Raw genomic sequence first — 24,212 nt, 5'->3', positions numbered from 1 at the left:
ATACAATTACAAATCGTAAAAAGTCAAAAAAAATATTTTTTTTTATTATTTATATTAAGCTATGTAAATAATAATCAGCCATGGCTATTCAGCACCTTATGGTCCTTAGTCTCATCAAGTATATTTCGCCATCGCAATTTATTTCGCATCTACTTCTTGCATCCAACTTCGAACACCGATTGTTTCGAGATCCTTGACAACTCCACCCCACCAACACCTTATGGTCTACTAAGTTTTCTCGCCATATAATAATAATAAAGCCACTTGAATTCCATACAAATATAATACAAATTAAGAAATGATTATTATTACGAAACCGGCATGCCTTAGACCTAAAAAGTCGACGGCATGTGTCAGGCACAGGATGTCGATCACCTACTCGCCTATTAACAGATAAACAGATTCAGAAATCTAAGACACAGGCTGAAGGTTGTAGCGCCACTGATTTATTTTATTTAATTATTTTTACGAAACAAAATTAAATCTACTTTAGACTATCTTTATACAATCAAAACATTAAGGTTCTCTAAAGAAGGATCTCTTCAGTAATTAGGTGCTAATAGTGTATCATTATATCATGAGGTGCGCGATTAGAATATCGATATGGACTCTAATTACTTGCCAATGTATGTATGCCGGGTAGGCTCAATGCAAATCGTAGCTCGATTCGTGAATAGACAATGCGAATAATTCTTTATTGGACCACCCACACTCTTTTGATAGGTTCGTTAGCGGAATTATGTTTATTTATTGATAAAGTATAACTTCTATAGATAACTATTATCAAACAAGTATTTAAGTACGGTGTGAGATTGGTAACAACTCAGCATTTCGCAGTCTAGTCATTTGTAAATGCGAATGATGGCTTACGCGTGATCAGATTTAATGAATGAGAATGGCAACTAATGAGTTGTGGAATGGAAATTTATTCACAATTCGTCTTAAACTTTTGCTTTTATCGACCAATGAACTAAGTAACAAATTATTATTGACCTTTTAATTTACCTAGGTAGTGAATTCATAATTTCATTTATTTGTTTGCCTTCAAATAATTTATTTAAATTTCTATTACAATCTACCTTTAAAACTATATATAATAAGTCATGCTGATATGTACAATATATATATGAGTTGTATATTGTGTTGTAATTTGAAATACTAAGTGGATATAAAAATGTCAGATAAGATCTAATAAGCTTAAAATGAGAATCATTACATCTAATTTGTAATTAGATTAACACGAACATTATGGTGTTCTTTTTAATCAAATTACCTTGGTACAATAAATAAAGCGCTATCTTTCGATATCAACTACGCACCGCCCAACCCTCACATTAATGAATTACACAATGAACTCTCATCTAAATACAGAAAAAAGCTTTTAAAGGCACATATCAAAAATGCCCACAAAGCCTACTAAGACAGGCTTTAGATTTATAGCACTGCCTTTGTTAAATCACGTAATCTCCACGCGGTGCCACGATACAAATGGAGTTAAATGAAAATAAATGTAGTTCCTCATACTGCTCACCTATTTATGTAGGCATGAATCTGGGTAAAAAAATACCTGTTAAACTTAATGGCTATAAAGTATTGTTCGGGTTATGTAGATAACAGATTGGTCGGTAGGTGTTTGTCGCTGTCATGGTGGTATATGTATACTTATATAATTAATTATTCGATTTATTTGTTATAAATAAACCTAATAGTATTATATTAGGTGACTAATAGAGCTTTTTCATAAATCAAAAGTTCCTACGACTTGAGAAGTGGGCGAGAATTGGATTCAAATTAATGATTATTTATTAGTTTCTAACAAATGGTCACGTAAATTGGAATATTTGAAGATTTCCAGTTATATATTGTGATAAGCATGTTACATGGTTTAATGTATTAAATTATACAAATAGTTTTGAAATAAACAGTGGTACGTTGAGAAGTGGCAATATTTTTTTTAAATTATGCAAACGTTATCGTTCATTTTTTATCGATAAATACGAGATTTGTCGCATCACTAGACAAACGCTCTCGGGTGCGAGCCTACAAATCATACCGATAGCATCTTCTACAAATTTGAATCGGATCTTATTTATGATTTGCCTTTTTCACGGCTACATTTTGGGAAATTTTAAATATAAATTAACGATATATGGACATTGACTTTGTTTCTACGTTTATTTATCACAATAATCTTATAAATAACAGGAAATAAAACTTAAATCAACAAAATTTGTAGAACCAATCACGTAAATAAATTGTATTTAAACGATTACCCACAAACCTCTTATATTATTCGTAACAACATAATAATCATAACAAGAGCATGTTCAAAACCCCGTACTTGGTTAAACAGCAATCGCATAAACAAACCCCAACAATAAAGCCAAATAAACGTTCAAGCACGCCATCCAATCGCACCTTGAATCGCACATAAAGCCCATGAACACCGGTTGAATTAAATACTATAGTACTCAACAGTAGCACCCTAACATTAGACTGCCAACTCAACTCGGTCGGATAATACCGGCCAGAAGTGGAGCGCTCATAAAATCGTTTACGAGCTGCCGAAGAGCCCTCTTCGATTTAAACGCGCCATAAAAGTTCGGTTAAACTCAGCTAGATGGCGACACTAGTGGCCGTTTCAAACCATTCTCACGATTTTTACTGCCATCTATCGAGCGTTTTAGTGTTTACAGAGCCGAGGGAGACGCAACGAATGCTTTGTCCCCTTCTAATGTAGAGCGCTGTGATGACTGAATTTTCAGCAGTTTTTTTTTTCAAATAACTTTAATTGTGACAAATTTTAGGCAAATTGGTACAAAATTAATTTATAGCCGACTTTGAGATGCGAATAATGTAGATAAAATGTCATTTAAATTAATAACACTAAACTGTAGTGAGAAAAATTTCAATAATAAATCAAAACATCATCTTCAAGTAAAGAACGTAAATGTAGAGTCAGCAAATATGAGTATGTCAGCAGGTATTATTCCATAAATGGTTAAATTATTATTACTATTAAAATATTTTCATGTATTAATACAATTTTTAAAATTTTGCTAAGAGCAATTTAACTCTAACACTAATAATAGTTATCCAGTTGCCCCCCCACCCTATATGCCTTATATTTGATTCGTTTCTTGTATCATTTTTTATTTTATAATCAAGTAGGTGATCAGCCTTCAGTCTATTATTGGATTTGAGACAGGTTTCACTGTACAAGAGGGTGTTAAATGCGTACATAAACAGAAAATCCATTGGTGCATGGCCGGGGATCAAAACTACCACCTCAGGGACGCGAGCGCACGCGCACACTGAAGTCATTGCTCAACACTGCTAATTTAAATATCTCCTTTAATTTCTCATGTTTCGCTTGTTTATGGTTGTGTTTGTGGTTGGACTTAATAAGATGACGTATAATGTCACGAGTCAACGCGTATTGTATTAGAGGTGCCGTATCATATTTTCACTGAAGTCACTAGGCTTAAAGTTGTTTAAAACTCTAAAGTTATTAAAGATATCAATAAATGAGCGAATGTTAAATGCGTACATATACAGAAAATATATTGGTGCACAGCCTAGGATCGAACCTACGACATACGATCGAATCATCATAAATACCTCTTTAAACTTAAAATGAAACTGTATTTGTCTTTAAACTGTATTTGAACCCAATAAGATGACGTATCGTTTTCTAGAGGTTCCCGTTGACCAATCACATTTGCACGAAACGCATAATGGTTTCGTCTCTCGTTTATAATTTTCACCCTTCATACTTTTTATTAAATTAAAGTTGATTTTAAGTATGGCTCTATCACGACACACGACGACATTTTGGTGTACTTCAAAATCACGTTTATATGCGGTGAATAAATAATTTACATAAATACATTTTACTAATGATAGGGTCTATTTTAGGATAACAATCTGTGGTCAAAATCGATTTCTTTCAATTTAGGTTCACATGTTTTGCATCGATTACAGAGGAGAGAAGCTGAGGCAAATTACAGCAAAATTATATGAAAAACAGAAGAGCCATGTGCGGCTTAAATAACTTAATGAGTTCAATTAGACGCCATATTTAAAAGGTTCTACCTATAGAGTTTATATGTGGATTGAAGATTTCATTATAGAAAACTAATTATTGTGCACACTTGCAAATATTATAAAAACGTTAAGATTTCAACGGTTTTCTATCTGTAAGATATTTTTTTTTAAATCAGACGGATTAATGTACACGAATTACAGATTTTTATCTCATTAGTATCAATTTGTATGATTTATCAAACAATGAAACTTTATTTAATGTAATAATATCTATGTGATGTATTTTTATAGACATCTTAATGTTCAACGGACACGCAGGGTGATATATATGAATCATTCTAACCTTTTATTTGTCAAAAAATCCCACTATATATTAAAATTACGACTATAACTTTATCAATAGTATACATTATATGTTAGCGCAGTGTTAGGTGTGCGACTCTTGTCCCTGAGGTCGTAAGGAAAACATCAAGAGGAAACCGGCTCGCCCTAGACCCGACGGCTTGTATCAGACACAGGAGGCTGATCACCTACCTGTTAGATTGACAAATTATCATGAAACAGCTATATTTGACCCTGAAAAGGTTGTAGCGCCATTGATTTATTTTTATAAAAAATATTATTTATACAATAATCTCTGAAGAAACATTCCAAAATAAGAATAAAACAAGTATAAACAGTTTTTAAGTTATCGTGTATCTGTAGCTTCGCACTTTTTGCATTATACCAATTTCTATTGTTCGATATGAAGGTTGCCATTTACCGCTCCATAATAATTTAGGTCTTATTTTAGTATAGTTTAACCAGCATCGTATTACATAAGAATGAATCCAACTCTTGTATGTATTGTATAAGTTAACCACACACCCTCCATTAATAAAATAACCTCAAAATATAAAATAATATAGCCATGTTAACACGTATTTTGCTATACAATGTGAAGTCGGCGTACTTCTAAGTAATTAAAACGTTCGTGTTGTCATACAAAACGAAAGCACTCATAAAAAATAATCGCTCGTGAAAATAATTGAAATAAAACCCTACTTTTATAGATAATAGTTCTGTTATCTGACATTTGCTCATGGCTTAATGAACGTGTTTTTTCAGTTGGCGTGTACGAATAAATCTATAGGTTTTTAATATCAACGAAACTATATTTCGTTCTATAAACTCATTTATATTGAGAATTGTATGTAACAAATGAAACAAGCTAATCTTTTTTTTTCACTTTGTGCCAGCGGTATCATTATCTGACATGTATAATTATAAAATATCGTTTTTTACTTCCCGTTGTAAAATTACTATAAACCCGGAGCGATTCGAGACCGATTACAGCATTCAGCAACTATGAATGAATGGCGTAAGTTAACGAATCCCATAAACCAAAATAAACCAATTGGCAACACCTTAAAGTCCATACTCCAATAAATTATATCTGATTTATGAAAATTTATCATACTCTTGAGGCTTAATTTTGAAATGATATTCTCTCATTTCCAAAAAGACGTAATTGCTTGGTGACTGATAGTGAAACCAGACCTTACATTAAACAATTTAAGTGTGAAATTAGAACATCGAGGATTAACGAAAAGACGTTTTACTTTGCGATGTTAGAAGTGTGTCTGTGTATTGTTTTGATAAGCTGTAGAACGGGTTTGCGCGATTTACGAGTTGTATGATTTAATGCGAATAAACTACTCGGATCTCGCTTACTGTGATGAATACAATATTTTTTAGTATTTGGCCCTGAAAAATATTTAAAGCACTCTGTTGCTATTTCATAAAATAAAAGGCTATAATGATTATATGCCTAATGTTACGGAAACTTACGTAAAATCGCCAGTAAAGAAGTCATTTGTTTTTAATTCAAGATGTATTAGAAATACTTTGCATTAATTTACGTTTTATAAAAGCTTCACAACACTCAGCACACTTATACTTTAGTACAAGAAAAATAAAATATTTTTTTTTATGACAAGCACATACATACAAGGCAAACATAACATAAAAGAAAAGATAAAAAAAATAACAAAAGACAATACTAAAAATAAACTATATAAACAAAACGAAAATCTATAGCAAAGTGTGAGGGTAGCAAGTATGGATAACCAAACCTACTCTTTTATGATAATGCTCAATCTGAATATGAGTGAGTTCTGGCCAAAATGCGACCTTTAATAAAATCTAAGCTTATTACATAAGTTTCATACATAAGTGGTAAGAACATTAATTGACACTTAGGTAAATTTTTCCACTAGGTACAAAACACTTCTAATACGTCTTCAGATGCATTTATGTGCAATATATGCTAAATGAAATTCCATTTTTCAATTATGATGATACAACAATTAAATGCAGCGATTAATTTTTTGCATCGCATGGCCAAGTGAGGCTCTGACATATCCGTTTGACGCACTGACGTAGAATATATAATGCAAGTCTTACCAGCGATGTTAAAGTATTGCCAGTTTAAAATGACATAGAGTATTTTTCTAATGAAGAAATATTACTGTTACAATAATGAAGTTAAGTGAAGAAGTTAATAGTATTTTTATTAAGTAATTGTTTGTAGATTTATAGAAACGTTTACGTACTGCATTTTTTGTCTACTATGTTCAGTTAAAGAAAACTTCAGTAAATCAATCGTAATTATAGCCTGCAAACTTGTACTGAGTAATTGCAGGTCCTAGTCCTTGTTACTTCAGATTGGCAGCCCTAGAGCCCGAGGGCCGATAGCGATATTGTAATGCGGCGCCTGTGCAGAATCGCCCGCTGAGTTCAGTACAAACAAGATAAAAATTATTGATACGAATTTAATTATTAGTAATTAGAATATTTAATGATTTATGTGAGGGTAAGTTGTGTATTAGATAAAACGTCATCATTTAATAGGTATATTCATTCTCAAAAAGCTGAAAATTTGGTCTATGAAACTAGTTTGACGGAAACATTCATTATGTTTTTACTGAACGCCTTACCTGGTTAATGCGGGTAAAACTAACAAAGCTAATGTTAAATAGTAACAAAACACTTTGCTACACAGAAATAACTATAGTATTTCAGTTACGTTCGCAGGCGATCACTTACTTAATAAAAAAAATGGTATACATCACCCAATCTTTTCAAATTGATCCCCGTCTTATACAAACGATATTGCATTATAAATAAATTTCCATTTCAAAAACAAGCACACATTGAATTACTGCCCCAAAATTGATCTAGAACTATGGTAAATTGTTACATATTCATTGCAATAAATCAAGCGCAGTTAGAGATTTGCGTGTCACAACTGTGAAATTTATTGCAATCGCAAGGTCGAAGAACATGCATTGTTTGTATGAAATTCTTATTTAATTTTTACTGATATTGTGAGTTTATCATACGTAAAAATGCCGTGTATATAAACCCCTATATTCATGTAATATTACTCCAGTAAACAAATACAATTTTGTAGATCAGTGATCTCTTTAAGAATTGATGTTAAAATCTCGGGGTATTCATATGAATTAGTACTGTAACATATTGTTTGACTATAATTTAATACTCAATTAATCAAATTGTTAGTTCACAAAGTTAAGATGTACTTCTATTACGTCTAAATAATAAGCCCTTTATAAAACAAACTGGCACTTGAAATTGTAGTTCTTATTTTTTTAAAACATAGTTCTAAGGTAGTAACATTGTAATAGGAAAGATATTGATGAAATGACGTAGTACTTATTTACAGTAAAATAATAATTAAAATCTAGTTCTATGAATAAATAATTGGTGAACTTTGGTGACCATATTTCAGTACATAAAGCCACAACTATGCCAGGTATGGTTATAACACAATGCGTCAGCTTTTCCTGTCACAGGAAGCGGACATCATGATTCTGTATTTTAATTTTTTAATAATGTAGCTACTGGTTTCAAACGAATAAAACCATTTAAGAAAAAGGATAGGCTTCTCTGACGTAGGGTGCGTGTGTCTATATTGGCATTGCACACGCAAACTAGTTATAAAGACATAAATATGATAGTAATAGGCCAGTAGTGAAATATTTTGTCGGTTATTGTGTCGGGATAGAGATTATCTTTAGAACCGCTATCTTTTATCGCCATAAGGATATTTTTACAATGAATTATTACTTATTTTTAATGTTTTCAATTTATTAGTATACTAGTTAGCATCTACTTGTTACATCATTTCAATTAATTAAATAAATATAAATAATTTTAATATTGTGTTGTTAGGACATTTGATGTGTTCTGAAGTTTCAAATAAATTCAGTTATAAGGTTAACAAATAAAAGACAAAAACGTTAACTCATTTATTAAAACAAGCAAAATAATACAAATTCTCAAGTAATGTTTTCAGAATATTACAGTGTGAGAAAATAAACAACTGTTGTCTTTGTATAATGTAAATCCGTAGACGGGAGCACGAATAACAAATGATAGTCAGCATGCTCTTGTAAAAGCTATAAACCTGATACCTTAAAAAAATTAAAGCCTTTAACATACAATTTCTGCACATGAGATCTTAGTAAGAACTTTCCGAATTCATAGTAACTAAGTCAGTCTTATGACGTTTTAACACTTCTGTCTCTTTTCATTACAGCGTTAACACAATTCAATAGAAAGAGACAGAAGACTATTGTAGACAAATGAGTGCATTTCTATTTGTACACTTTACACCGGAGAACTAACATAAATTACAATACAGACAAATACTACTAATTAATATTAGTGATGTTTTTTTCGTTGAATAACAAAGATTTAAATCTTTTCTGAATTAAAACAAAAAAAAAACAGAAATGGAATCGATTTTTGGTTCAATCTGAATCTGTATCATTGGTAGCTACAGACAACTAGGTGAAAATGAAAAAATGAAAAATACATTTAGTATTTATCTATTTACAAATAATTAATATAATAGAATATTCAAGTATCTTAAAAGTTACATGAGACTAATTAAGAGAACAATGAATATTAATTACCTGAACTAATCTTAATGTGCGCGTTTTAGGCGCAGTTAGTAACAACTTAATTAAGCATTTTTATTATTATTTTACTGCCCTATGATAACATTTTTACGTATTAAGAAATTTAGATCGTAATCGCGAAGGAGCTTGAAATGTAGCTGTTAAGTTAAATCTGGCACTGTCAATTAAGGTTCTGTATATTTGAGACTTTATTTGCGTCAATTGTCATTACATGTCAAACGTCAAACACCGGTGAAATGTTCTAATGTTTAAAATTTAAGTCAGCATAATTTACATTTATTATCTATTAAACATAAATATTAACAATGATATGTTTAAAACTACTAAAAATTAAAACTGTCAGTTTTTTGTTTACATAAATTTAAACAAAATATTCCATAGTTTTAATTTTAATAGCGGTTACCGCCATGGACGGCTGCACATTATGCAAACTTAAACGGTCAGTACGTAAGTTAAAACGACTATTTTATCTATTCGATGTACAAAGTCGCATAAAATTAGAACAAAATACAAAAATAAATAGTGTGTGCTCCAAAACCCTAAATAATAATGATAAGCGTAGGAAATTAATAAATTCTCTAGAGCCGAAACTAGCGCGCTAACCATGAACTTGAAGGCAATTTGTTCAATAATGCCGCGGTTAAATTTGAAAATGTGATCTCATATGTTGTTTGTCTCAATTGGCCTTGCCTATAATTTCCTTGTGTATTTTTTTAAAGATTTCAGTATTAACATTTACACTCAAATATAAATATATTGACTGTACTGAGATGTTTAAATTTTCAAAGTAATCTCTGAATTATGTATTTAAGTTAATAAAAGGCAGAATTTCGATAATACTGTCAGACTATCATAATTCATTTATCGGAATCTAGGAATTCGAAATTCAAAAATACAATGTTTCGTTTGCATTCAAATATTCGAAATCAGGTTTTTATCGACGGAAGATTAATGTGGAGCCAAATACTAAAAATCACGTTTTAATTGTTGAATGCGGTAGAACATCGTGGGTATGACAATGGCAAATTGGTGATCTTTGACATCGTTGGGAACAATGGGGACGAGGTTTCAGATTTATGACGTGCATGAGTGTCGGTTATACTTCGCGGAGGAAGTTTGCAAGATACAAAATCATTAAAACTTTCTAATACATTTATTCTTTTTTTAGTTATTTTGATCTACGTCCAAATGTTTAACTTAAAGCGTGTGTTCACGTTTATTAAGTCATTGTGTCATATTTTCGTCTCGTACAGTAACCTGCATAATCAAGCATACAAAAAATCACACTCGTTAAAAAATGTCTTCATGTTACGGGGTTTTAACGTCTATTAAAGGAATTAACGATAAAAAATTGTTATTTTTTTTTTGTAAAAGACTTCTTTTGTTTTAACTTTACAAATATATTCATCTATGTAAACACCTTGGGTCTACGCAACGAATTGTGTTACGGTCTTTCAAGGAATTTGCGGGCAATATCCCGTACCTTGTTACATTGTTCACCCATTCATAGACCATAATAACCACAGACATAAAAATTGCACAACCTTTTTAAACAATTAAGTTTTTAACTGTTAAACAAATACCTTTCGTTAAAATTTATAACAGTTACCTACCTGTACAATGTTTTTTAAACCGGTTACGTAATTTGAATGGCTTCCAACATGTCCATTTTAAAATATTACAATTACCGAATTTGACTAGTTATGATTGACTATTTCATAAATTCTCTTAAGGTTTTCTCTTGTTTCTTTGGCTTTTCCGCTCATATAAGCTATAGATATAAGAACATTATAACAGATTTAGGTGCATTTCTAAAACTTATCATTATGCCTTATTTAACTTGACATAACATTTCCTATCACATTTATATAATACTGTACAACTGCCCTACTGTGGAATCCTTAATGATTTTTTAATAACGAATTTTCCTAACAGTCTAACATCTGTAGTGACGTAATGTAACAGCTGATCCCATAAACTATAGAGTGACGTAATAAAATGGAGGCCTCGCAACATTCCACCCGACCTATATTTACAACATGAAGCTTTTCTTTTGATTATGTGAATAACTATATGTTGTTGATTGTCCCTTGCGGTGATTTGAAATAAACATTTGTCTCATCTATTCTGTAAAAACTTATAAACATCTGTTCGGCGGCTTAAACGTTAAAATACTTTTTATTTTGACACAGCCTTTTATTTAAAAGTTACCTATATAAGTAATGTAAAATTTTCTAGCTTTTGTTACACCATAGGCATATAAATGTTGGGGACATAACTATTCTAATTTCACATTTGAAGCCACGTGCCCAATATAAAACTTACGAAAACGACATTTGCATAAATTAAAAAACAGCTTACAAAAAAATAAAATTAATTGGCGCAATAAAATCGATACAAGCGTATTATAACTAGATCGTAAAATTAATAAAAAATTAGCCGCGTTCGGGCGGGTGTCTTTAGGGTCATAAAATGTTGGAGTTAGTGCTTTGGCCGTGCGTTGCGACGTTTGTACAAAGCGGGCAGGTGTGAACATTATCTTACAGCTACCGATGGAGGTAAGCTTCGCACATAAATGCGGCAAATTAGCTCCTTTTAAATCTTTTTCAATATGATAAAATTTAAATTCCGAATCATATTTCCACGAATTCAATATAAAATGTATGATTTGATTGTGATGCACGTGTATAATTTATTCTTGCATTGCTACCGTGTTGAACGGTTTGTGAATGATATTCTATATTATTTTTGAATTAACAAACACTTATAACCTTTAGGTTAACATAATTCATTCGTTTAAGTATATTTAATGCATTAGAAAACTTTTTTAGTTAAAATAATTATATTTTCACCCTATTTATTTGGTATATTTTTTACACTTAAATAAAGTATATCGTGAAATATATTGCTTATTGCTTTAAACAGACGTATTTAATTAATTAGCAATAAGAATAAATCTTATCGCGAATTGCGCGGTTAAGCTGATCAATCTTTTTGAAACCTAAGCTATTCGCCGTAAATGGCTTAAAGGATTGCTAATTTATTTAAATTAGCTGTTTCTATTTAATCGAAATGGTTATTAAATGAAATAAACGTAAGACAATTAATACTATAGTATACTTTAAGTTATTCCCAGATTCATGTGATCGTAAAAATTCGGAATGGTTCCTTTTCTATATGAATTATCTTGACTGAGACATCATTCAACATTAGCATTATTGTAGTTTAAACTAATAAATAATTTTAAAAATAAACATAAATCCTTCTCTCTGGAAGACATTATATTCTTTTGTATTTTTAATACATTTTAATATAACCAAAAAAGTACCTAATTACAAGAAACCATATTATTTTCGGTGTAAGTGTAAATCAATGGAGATTTTACTTGGGCGAGTTGATTAACTGGGGTCGAAATAGTTATAGTTTTAGTGAGGTCAGCGGGCCAAAGGGTAGTAGGTAATTTCAGCTTGATAAGGAATTGCGTTGTAAATTCTAAATATAAGCTAATGCCTATTTTATTTACTGTATTTTTACGCCGTATTTTTAGATTATTGACGCCGATATTTACGACAGTATTAAAAAAAACAAGGTGTTAGATATATACCTCTACTCAACTGAAGCAGTTACGGACTATATATTTTTGACAGTTTGCCAATACTAACGTAAATGAAAAGATTTCCTTAATTCTACTTCTCAGGCTACGGCTGCGATTGAAATGTAAATAACTGTCTCTAATGACTACATAGATTAGTATCATTTGTAGTGATAATATTACATTGTAAAGTGCATGTAGCAATTATGTCAACATTGTGCTTACATCCATAAAATATAATACATAGCAATTACACTAAATATAGGTATATGATGGTAAATTAAAAATATTTGATTACATAGTGTCCACTGTCCAGTCAGTCAGTCATTATACATAATATTAGGGAATGAAAACCGCAATTTAAAGCTATCATTGTAATCAGATAACGATAAACTTCCTGTAAATATCGAAAGAAAAATAAAACGTAAAACCTTTCAACTATAAATATGAATTAATTCATCTAATGAAATACATATTAAAGATGAAATATTAATGTCTTTATCTAAGTTATTCGACGAACTGGTATTTGGACTTGAATTGTGAGGAAATTCCTTTGAAATCTATGTCGGGTATCAACTACTTTTTGTTTGGAATGTGAGCAATAAAATAAGCGTAATTCATTCTATCGCGATTATTTTTATATAGCTAGATACATTATTATAAGTGGTTTACATCTAATTAAAATTAATTAACGTTACAAAGACGAAAATACGTATACAATTTTACTTCCTCACTCGCAGTACGATAGTGCTTGGCATCGTTTGTTTGTGGAAACATTTTCGCGGCGTCGACTCCGTGCGCTCGCATTTATAATCTCCGCGGTCTTTAACCCTATAAATCTGACATATTTCAGTTTCTCACAAACACAAAATAAATATTGACGACATTAAAACACTCTATCACGTCTCCTTTATACCTTACTGGAATTCTAGTTATTTAATATTTTAACTGCTAATTTAAAACGCATTATGATACTAAGCTTAGCACACAGCCCGTGACTCTTTTCCGTTGTAAACACGACAGCGAGACATAATGTTTTATGTATCGCCAGTGTGGTTCAGGAGGAAATTCGCATTAGAATTCTGCGCAAGCGACGATGATACCAGCATTCGTGCTATGTTAGCCAAACACATCTCCCGTGATGCGTGTGAAAGAAAGAGTAATTTAAACACTTCACTGATCCGCTTCGAGGTTATGAAAACCACTTATTTTCTTTGCGTTTCGCATCTTTGTATGAGGCCGTAAAGGCTTGGCACACACAGTCGCTGATTAGTAGTGAATCGGTGCTACGTGTGTCGCATCGCATGATCGGAACAGTTTGCTCTACCGTCAATGAACTGTGGTAGGTCACGCCTTAACAATTCTGACGGCATGCATAATGAACGGAATGCCTCTCACAATTTGCACTCTCTAAACTCTGCGCGTCTGATACAACCGAACACTTAATCTGAACTGATTATTTTAGATTCCAAAGCACACCGCCATAGAAACGATAGATAACTTAATTTCCCTCATCCTGTGGGTTAATAAATTATAATTTACGATTGTGTTTCTGGACGTTACCAGTGAAAAAACGGTCTTCGTAATAGAAACGTCGGTTTTTTTGACCCGTATACATCCGTTAGGAACCTTGATTACTATAGTTGTCTCTTTCTAGAATATTATTAAATATTAACAAGGATAAGTATAAATCCAACGGACGTCAATATTAATGACGAATGGCCAATAAAGAGATTTATTACTTGATAAAATATTAATTAAATGCATGTTACCGTGTGAGAAATATAAACACTTTTATGGAATATTTATAATTGTAACTACTTTTAATTATATTATTATATATCTGTGCTTCACATTAAAATTTTTGTAATAATATTTATATATGGCTGTTAGCTTGAGAGACTCTTGGTGAAATATTTTGATGAAATGAGACAGGTATATTTCAGTCAGGTTCCTCCCACATCAGAAGGGTTGATTAGCTTACGTGGTGGGGCCATCCATCATTGGTGTCGGCGCTAGCGCAAGCTTTCTTTTCGATTCCCGCGGCGAATGGCCATAATCAAATTCATCGATTTCGTAATCTTATAATTTTGCCGTAAGAAATTGAAAAACAACGGTCAGCCTTTCACATGTCTAATGACTCAAACTATTAAAATTACAATCGAAGCATTCATAAAATTTTAGTGTCGGATAATTATCGATTCCTACCGTAGTGGTGTAAAGTTTAGTGGTCGTTCTAACGAGAGGCGAATCAAATCTTTGAGCGCCGTGACCGATCAACAAAATTTGCTATGGAATATAAAAATACGAATGGATTGACTAAGAATAATTAAAGAGTAGCGACTTTGTATCGAGGTAAGTGAACCCCATGTTTATCAGTTTTTTATACATTATAACTGTAAATAAATTAATATTAATCACATTAATAGGTATTATAATTTACAATAATTACTGTTAGGTTTCCAGTGTCAACGTGACTTGAGTGTTCCGTTCACGATAGTTTCTCAAATAAATTTTATTCGGAAATAGATGTATCCAAATTTTAAAGACTTTACATGTAGCTTGTATACACAATTCCACTTCGCATCTCTAATTGCTGTTAATTAATACGACGAATAAAAACAATGTGGAATTTGATAATGACAAAGAAAAATGAATTTTATGTGAAATTCACACTGGAACAACACGATTAACCGACTTAGTTCAAAAGACACATTGTTCTGTAAAACGCTAGTTTCGGCACGAAGCCCCTTATATCACGGAAACATTATAAAATGGCCTAAATCCTTCAAAATGCCACCCAATAAAGAGCACTATCACCGGGACAAAAGGTTCAAAGGTGTATTAAAAGGATTTCAGCTCGTGTTTATGAAAAATGCGCCCTAAGATGCAGTACTTATAAATTAAAATCTGTCGTAAAAGCTATTCATACAGTGTAATACTGCACAGTTTATGAGAAATTAAATATGGTTTAATAGTTTACTGGGAACAGGTTATGGTTATAAAATTGTTTAATGCAATTTTCTCGCGGGTATGTGGACTTTAACACGTTTAACGTGATACAAAAGATCGAAGACAAGCAATAATCGAATGGCAGAATGATCAATTATATTGATTCCAATCGGATATGTTAAAATACGTAATTTTACTTTTATGCACAGTCGGTTAGCGATTGTAGAGCGGTCGGTGAGTCGTGCAAAATTATTAATTGCCTTACTCTTCGGAGTCTCGAATAATACTGTATTCCATGAAAAGCGATACTATGAATGAATTATATGTACTAATTGCCTAAACTCTATGTTAATCTCAAGTTAGGCTATTGTTGTTATGGTTTATACAAAGGCTGGGCTAAAAACATTTTTTACTGATCTGTATTACGACAGATAAATACGAAAGAATTAGCACGATTATAAACTTAGGTACATAACTCATATAACTTAAGGAAATTGCCATTAAAATCCACATAATTGAACTATTATAATAATCCAAAAATTGATTAACATTTCGTTAGATTAATTTGCAAATTGGTACAAAATAAAACCAATATAAGCAAGTAAACAATGAACTATAAACCATTGCCTGTATCCGAATTTTAAGGAGACAAAATGACGGGCGGAAGCGTATAGTATAATATTACAGCAAATTAAATATTTTTATGATAATAATACATGATTTAGTTCTGTAAAAACATGGTAACATTATTCATAATTAAAATTGCCCTTTACTAAGGTTGCTTAACATGTATACAACAAGTAAACAAGTTGATGAGGGTCTATTTTTAATACCTTTTATATTTCATAAACCAAGGACGGAACTTTGAATCAAAATTAACACTTACTATATTAAATAGGTATATAAGGCTCTGTACTAATAATATAAAACTGAAGAGGTTTTTGGTCATGTTATTCTACCTTGCAGTATCGAGGCAACCTATATATAACACGCTACCGAATAAAGGTAGGTATATCTAACATAACATAAAATTGTACGTTTATTATGTAGGTAACAATGAATTATTTAATCTTTATTTATTTAAAATAGAGCGGTACACTTAAGGTAAAGCACAAAGTATAATTATTTTAACATGTATTTCGTCTTTCCTTGGATCTAAAGCCTTATAAGCTCCCTCGGGCTGACGTAGTTGTTGCGATGCACTCCAATATTTAATAACACCTATTTACTTTCACAACGATTCTCAATTTGATTTATGTTAGTTAAAATTTTTCACAAATTATTATAGAAGTTTTAATATTTTTCTCATATTACGATTTTTTTATTATTTCGCGGTCAAATTTTAAACGATGCCATAGATGGAATCTTAAAATAACAGTTATCTACTATTTGCTACATATTTTTCGTACGATTTTCACGTATCACTCTGAATTCTTGGAGTGTCTCGAAATAGCTTCGGAATAAAAATAATTGGAAGCAAACAAAGACTTGGGAGAAACAATTGTAAGATTGCAGAAGTCACGGATCGGGTATAGATAACCAATGATTTTCGTTGCACCGTAATCTCGACTCGCCGGTTCCCATATAGAAGTGAGTTATGCAAGCTGTATGTTATGTTTTATTGAGTGTGGTATTTTGAGGATTACAAGCCAGGAGTTGTATGTGATAATCCGCTTAAGGAAATGGTTATTATTCATTACTGGTACTATGATATACCGGATTACTTTTGATACAAATATTTAGTTTGAACGAAAATTAATTACTAAACTTACACAAATATTAGCGCTAGCTATAATCAATCTATTATAGACATTAATTATACATGGTTTTTGTAAATACAATTGTGTAACTAATTACATTTTTTAAACATTTGAAATACAAATTTTACCGTAAAAATAAATCTAAATCATTGAAATTGTTTATTTGCAAAAGCTTTGAAGAGTGAAGCTTTCAACGGTTGCACACAAAAAGACAAACGCACACAGACAGGAATCATATTTATCACTTCACAGCTGCACCTATGATCGATTTAATACAAGATGGCCGCCTCGCGGGAGTATGGGCACGCGCATTTTTACAATTACTTTTAATACAATTAATTAAAATATTAACAGCACTACGAACGTGCATACCCGTACACGTTTTTGACCTAACTAAAAAAGCTCGTATTCAAAACTTGAAAGCCATAAAACATATCTCCCCCATTATTAGTTTGGTTTTGCGACTGTTACGGGCTATTATGTTATTTTTCTGTTGTCTTGAATGACCAATTTGGGGTTTTAAGCAATGCTATTGAGGCCAGAATAGTCTTTGGTATGAAGAGGCTCTTATTACTATGGTTGCTTTGTTCTTAGCGCGTATAAATAAAAGTAAGTACTTAGAATATACTTGCGTTGGACATTTAATTAGCTACTTAGTTAATAACCTACTATATCCATTGAGTTAGAAAATTTAACACAAATGTAATTGATTTTGTAGTCATTGCAAGTAACCATGCAATATAAAAAGTAAAAACTATAAATATTGTCTACATTGTATGCTTCAATGGATTGATTTATTCCTTTTTTCTAACACCTTTGTTGGCCACTAATCGATAATTAACAGTAATTCATAATTCCTTATGAATACAATTTATTGCAGTACAATAATATAGCGTTAGATCGAAGACGGAATTCCCTTGACGTTTGAAATGCATAAGGCATACGTGAAGTAGAGCAACCTTCACATCGGACGCTCATGACTCACGGATGCACAGTGCATAATAGTGCTATCTCTGAGTTAGTACTGAAAATTTGAATTTGGAATTATTTTTGGCATAACAAATTTTTCCACTAGGTTATGAGATAAATGTTTAGTTATTATTTATATGAGTAATAACTCAGGTTTCTTACTTTTCTAAGACACTTAAAATTCGCTATAAATTAATGAATAAGTAAATTGTGAAAAACGGAGCTGATAATTACTAACAATCCTTATTTCAGGTACAGACGTAAAAAAACCAGGGAGCAAAGAGGACCCTTCAAGTGAACTAGTGATTACAAACTCATTTCCCTTTAATAAAGGAGCATTTAAGAAATTCGGCCCCGAGCAATATTCGCTCTGCAATTTCGGAACCCGTTTAGAAATTATAGAGGCAAAAGCAGGCGTATGGTTAGATACGGCAACCAAAGTATATAAAGAATTCAGCAAGAAGTATATTATAAGAGGTAGGTATATCGTTTACAATGACATATTAAAATTCGATATCTTGTAGGTACTGCACTTATGTAAACCATTTTTCTCTGATTCGGGATCCAAATTTATTATTGCGAAAACAAAACTGCTTATAAACATCCCAAAATCTTGTCTCCGAGATATTTCATTTTAATTTTGAATTAATATATTCATTTCTTAAGACTATTTTACAAGTATCGAATTTTTCTGGCAATAAAAAAATTGATTTCCAACTGTATCGTATTAAATGTTAGAGGATTTTGTTAAATAGTATATATATTTTATATATTCTACGAACAAATATTAGGTATTTTGTTTGTGTTTGGAAAGCCCTGTTAATAAAGTCAAACTGAATCTTACCTTCTTGTTATTTCATTAAATTTTAAGCCCAATAATTGCACCGATTTGTTCATTTGTTAATTTTTTCCTAGAGAAACATTTACCATTTTATTAACCCTGAATACTAAATTACTTATAAATTAAGAACAGCGCCACCTATGAGTGAAATATGAATTTAAAACTTTTCGACTCTGGAATTTATTATATTTTGGATAATATTTATAAATATTCATAATTTAATTTAAATACCTTAAACTGTTACAACTGTTTTATGTAATTAATAATGCAAGAGAACCACTAATAATAGATGTACACTAAATACAGAGCAAACTAAAGTTCCCAAGGAAAATATATGTATTAAATATAATCTATAATATTCCCTCGGAAAACTTATAAATTATAAAATTTAAGAATACAATGTTAATTTGTCAATATGTAGTATATTCTAACCATACATTAATACAACGTACAATTTTCTTTCTGACGCGAATGACATTTGCATGATTGTTCATTCAAAATAATAGAAAACTATCAAATCAATACTTCAAAGTGTATGAAAATACTAACATTTTTGCGTTAGAAGAAACATTATTTAAAACAAATATACACAGAAATTTAAAATATATCTTAAAAGATAAAGCTTCCGTAAAATTATTTGACAATCTCAACAAGAAGGAAACGTCTTAAGGTGCTTCAAGAAAAGCGCGTACCGATTCTTAAAAGGCCGGCAACGCACTTGCGAGCCTTCTGTCAATGCGAGTGTCCATGTATCACTTATTATCAGGAGGGCCTCCTGCCCGTTTACATATAAAAAATGACGAAAGGACCATTTGAATTGTACAATCGAAAAACCTGAACCATCGGCCTTGTATTGTTTTCGCGGGCATCGCGTGAACTCCGGTGAAATACGACGTAACTTATTTTTACTTTTTAATTCCCTTAATTTTATCAAACATGAGTTATGAGAATCGAGACCACACACGACTCGCGTTAATTACGAGTAGCGTAACCTGTCTTATTCTAGTTGGGTGCTTTGCTAATGGAATTTCTTACTGGACTTTTCCTATCACCTTGACCTTATTAGCATTTATACTTGGGGTTGATAATTGCTAAACAAATGAACGGTAGATATTGATTTAAAAACCTTTATAAGAATAATTCTGTAATTAATATTCACGGTACTTGTGTAAAGGAAGCGATCGTTCCTTCCGACCACTCCCTTCAATCACATCCAAGGCCAACTTTCGCTGTAACTAAACACACGAAAGGCATAATTTCGTTGGTCAGTTAAATAATGCGCCCAAACTAGATCGGGTCATTGACCCGAGGGCCGGCGCCCGCGCTGCGTTAAGACGTTGCATCCGCAGCGTTTTTTTTCCTATTTCTAAAAACACTGAATCTCAATAAGGGCTACGGCGTCGATATAATTTTGCGTAAATCCGTATTGTAGTATCTACTTGCTACTGATTGATTTATAACAACTGGCAGTATACCAAGATATTCGACTTCACATGTCAATCGTAATGGCTTAGAAATAATTTAATATTTCATTTTAAAATATCATCAGACCGTCGTTATAATTAGCGGCGGCTAAGATTTGTAATGAGGCACGTGAATAAATTATATACAGTTAATGTATTAATTACCTTGGATTATTAAAGTTCTTATTTAAAAGCCTTTAATATTTAAAACGAATTTTATAAAATCATTTTAACGTTAAATAAATTAATAAGAACAAAATTATCACTTATCTTTATTAATTTTTATTATATTTATAAAGTTATCATATGCAATAAAATCTCGTGTTAATCGGGAGTTAAAGAGGGTCTTCGATTTTATGTGATTTTTATTGGCACTCAATGAATTGCGCTCCCCACTTTATTCTCATTCATATTAGTATCTTATTAGAATAATTTACATTCAATTTATTTAACTGGAAAAAGCGACATTTTAGGACTTCAAAGATAGTAGAAAATTATTTTTAATAGTACACTATTCGAAATTTGAATTTGATTTTTTTTACAAGTTTTACTCATAAATTTGCCGTTTTACAGATTATTTAAATATGGACATACCTGCAATGGCCATCCATGGGTAAAAGGTGTGGTTGGTGGGTTGATGTTGGACTGGTTGAGCTGCTGCTGCTGACCCTGGTAAGCCGCACTGGTTCCCCCAAGGTAAAGCTCTTCCGGGGCTGGATGACTCGCTGTACCTTGCCTCTGGGGTGCAAGCGGCGGGCCTTACTAACGCGCCTAGCCCTGAACCCCACGCTTCCTTCCCTCCATAGCCATTCTGTTGTTCTGCTCCAGTCTTTGAGCAATCTGCTTTTCCATACTGCTGTTCTCCAGCGTATAACTTGCAAGCAGCCGCCACAGACGCATCGTATGGCGAGTCCTGTGGCCTTGGCTGATGTAGAGCATGTGGCTGCGCGTACGTGAGCCCCAAGGGAAACCCACGGTACTGGTCTCCACCACCTCCACCCTGGTGCACTCCATGGGCACCATAGAAACCGCCCTGTTCAAAATATGAGTTCATGGTGAAGTCACTGTCACTATCGTCACTCAGTTAGGGAACACTTATGTCATTGCGGCTCCACGCGCCCTGATAACGCGACCTCCGCCGTCACTCCGAATAAAGACAGTCAATGTTAAATTTTATTAATTTTATTGCCTATTAAACGTCACTCAAGCGTCATAATGGGCTTCGCCAGCGATAAAGGCCGCTTGACGTGTGTTTACTTTTTACGATTATTTTACGACTTTGAAGCGCGTGCGGTTTTACGAGTTTTTAAACGGTCCCGCGTGTGGCGGGCGGGAGGTGAGAGTCACGTGTGGAGTGAAGGGTTATCGTTTCAGGGATTCAGTATCGGACATGTGGTCGAGCGAAGTTTGCAGTCGCGATTGCAAGAGCGCGCCACTGTGTGTAGTGCGACCGGCGCGGCGCGACTCACGCAATGTACTGAGAGCCGCTACGGGAACACGCGCGCCGCCCCGCGCGCCGCCCGCTCACCAACGCCGGCAACACCGCCAATTGTTCCGTCCCCTTTTCGCTAATCACTATAAATATTATCAGTCACGCTCTCTTTTCCTTTCTTATCACTCCTCCTAAAACACGTGTTTTCAACGTGTTCTTGGAATCTCATAGAAAAATTATTAATTTAAGTATGATATTAAAGTACTAAATAAAATCATTACTATTGACTACATTAATGCCTATTTGTTTTATTAATACGAAGTCGTAAAACCGCCACAGAATACAATCATCCAACGCAAAAACGTTTACAAAAGGTCCATAACAACTTTGCTACTGAAAAGTAAAGCCACAGAAGTCATAAACTCATAAACGTACAATTAGTGAAACGGGCCAGTAAAGAAAAGATTTTACAACCACTCTACGGTCGGGCCACAATGAGCTCGCAGTATCGTAACAAGGTGCTGAATAGAGTGAGAAGTCGTAAAGATGATTATTATTTCTTCTACTAGGTACCTGTTTTTACGACTAGTATTTGCATCTCGTTCGCACAACCGCGATAAGAGGAAGTGTGAGTGAGATGGCGCGCCATTTGTGGTACGCGTATTGCGTGGTCGGCGTGGAGTGTGATATACCTATCTCTGTCTGGCGCAGTGTGGCGCGTGCATCAAAAGACGCACTATCGAAAGGTAAACAATAGCGCATTATCGCAAAAGCACTCGGTTCGCGCGACCAAATGAAGACATCAAACGAATGAATGGCCCTCGGTGAAGCGGTCTACCCGGAGACAGGCTCGCATTTTTATTGCACTCACCTCTTTAAACAAATATTTACCGATAAAAAGGGCGGGTTGGCTTTAGATTTTTTTTATTCCTTTAATTGGTCAATTTAAGACTGTAGAGATACCGATGCGTCCTAGAAATTGTTTATAAAAATTGAAGGGAGACTATCAACATTCCTGAAGTCTACCGTTTTTGCATACGATTTCAGTTGCGTTAGTTTAGCACTTAATTAATAGTTATCACTGTTATTTCTAATTATATCTAAAAATAACTAGTTAGATATTATCAAGCTGAAACATATAAGGAAAAAGTGTAGGTTTCAAAAAGCCCTATTAACTCTCGAAGCAATGCGTAGTCTTAGTTAATTAGAAATGTTGTAGACCCTTAATATAAATATATATTTAATCAAGAATAAATGAAGCGAGTACCTTTATTATACGCATAAATTTTGAATTTGAATATCCCTCAAAATATGTGTCAACTGTCATTAACTCACCTAAAAAAGAGAAATCTTGCGTGATACCATTTGTTTGGAGTCATCGAAGTCAGAACATTGATTAATCCTGTAGAATAAACCTAGCAGAATCTTGGGTAATCATTGCATTTCTGTGGTTTTATAGAGAATGTCTGAGGTCAATCGTCAAAAAATCGAGTTTCGACACTTTGTTGCAAACGCATACTACGTAAGTTTTTTTGAACATCTAATACGCAGTGTTCCACTAAAGTTAAGATAGAAATTGCCTTAAGAAACGCTTAGTTGTTGAACAACGGACGACGTGACGCTACCTACTTACTATGCCTTGACGTCCGATGATGAAAGATTCCGAGTTAGTAATAATTAGTATAGTAATACTTAAATTTCTTACCGACGTTGGTGGTAACGCTCTCTATCTGCAATACACGATGCTTTGAGTACGTGCGAATCATATCCATTTTATGACAGTGCCCATGTTCAGGCGTAAGTTACTGCAGTCACCGTTGATCCATCACAAACATTAAGAAATAATTAAAAAAAATTGTTTGTATTTCTGAATCTTGTTTATTGTCGTTATTTTTATTGTAATTCTTTTCTCTTTTGTGAAACTTTTCATTGATGAACGTGCATGTATTCTCTGTAAGTGTTTGTATATGTTTGGTTAGTGTGACTTTTAAAAAACAATAAATAAATTTATTAAACATATATGAGTACTGACTTTATGGGCGAATCAGCTCACTCCAGGTAAACTGAATGCTGAGAGAAACGCTTCAGCCAAATCAATGAAGCAACCTTAGGTGCACATAGTTGCACTCAGAGGCCTTTTAGCTATTATATCCCTTTTAACGACTTAT

At 32.7% G+C, this 24,212-nt stretch overlaps 2 protein-coding genes across 4 annotated transcripts in view; one reads left to right on the top strand and one right to left on the bottom strand.

Moving 5' to 3' along the window:
• LOC123708326 (homeotic protein ultrabithorax) overlaps positions 1-22,000 on the bottom strand; it is a 97,258-nt gene extending 75,258 nt beyond the window's left edge. The window contains exon 1 of the mRNA XM_045658998.1: positions 21,207-22,000. Coding sequence (XP_045514954.1) covers positions 21,207-21,666 — 460 coding nt within the window. The 5' untranslated portion in view covers positions 21,667-22,000. The remainder of the gene's footprint in view (positions 1-21,206) is intronic.
• LOC123708327 overlaps positions 1-22,124 on the top strand; it is a 46,583-nt gene extending 24,459 nt beyond the window's left edge. For 2 of the 3 annotated variants that reach the window (XR_006753591.1, XM_045658999.1), the window contains exons 4-6: positions 18,561-18,785; positions 21,186-21,284; positions 21,987-22,124. Coding sequence is in view for 2 of the 3 variants with exons in the window: in XM_045658999.1 (XP_045514955.1) it covers positions 18,561-18,785; positions 21,186-21,229 (269 nt within the window). In the remaining variant the exon portion in view is untranslated. Of the gene's footprint in view, positions 1-18,560; positions 18,786-21,185; positions 21,309-21,986 lie in introns of all 3 variants that reach the window. The other variant, XM_045659000.1, reaches the window with a different exon arrangement.
• The last annotated feature ends 2,088 nt before the right edge of the window (positions 22,125-24,212 follow it).

The sequence above is a fragment of the Pieris brassicae genome, chromosome 4, assembly GCF_905147105.1.
Source record: "Pieris brassicae chromosome 4, ilPieBrab1.1, whole genome shotgun sequence".
Lineage (NCBI taxonomy): Eukaryota > Metazoa > Arthropoda > Insecta > Lepidoptera > Pieridae > Pieris > Pieris brassicae.
Note: the sequence above shows the minus strand (reverse complement) of the source record. Positions and strands in the feature narration are given on the sequence as shown.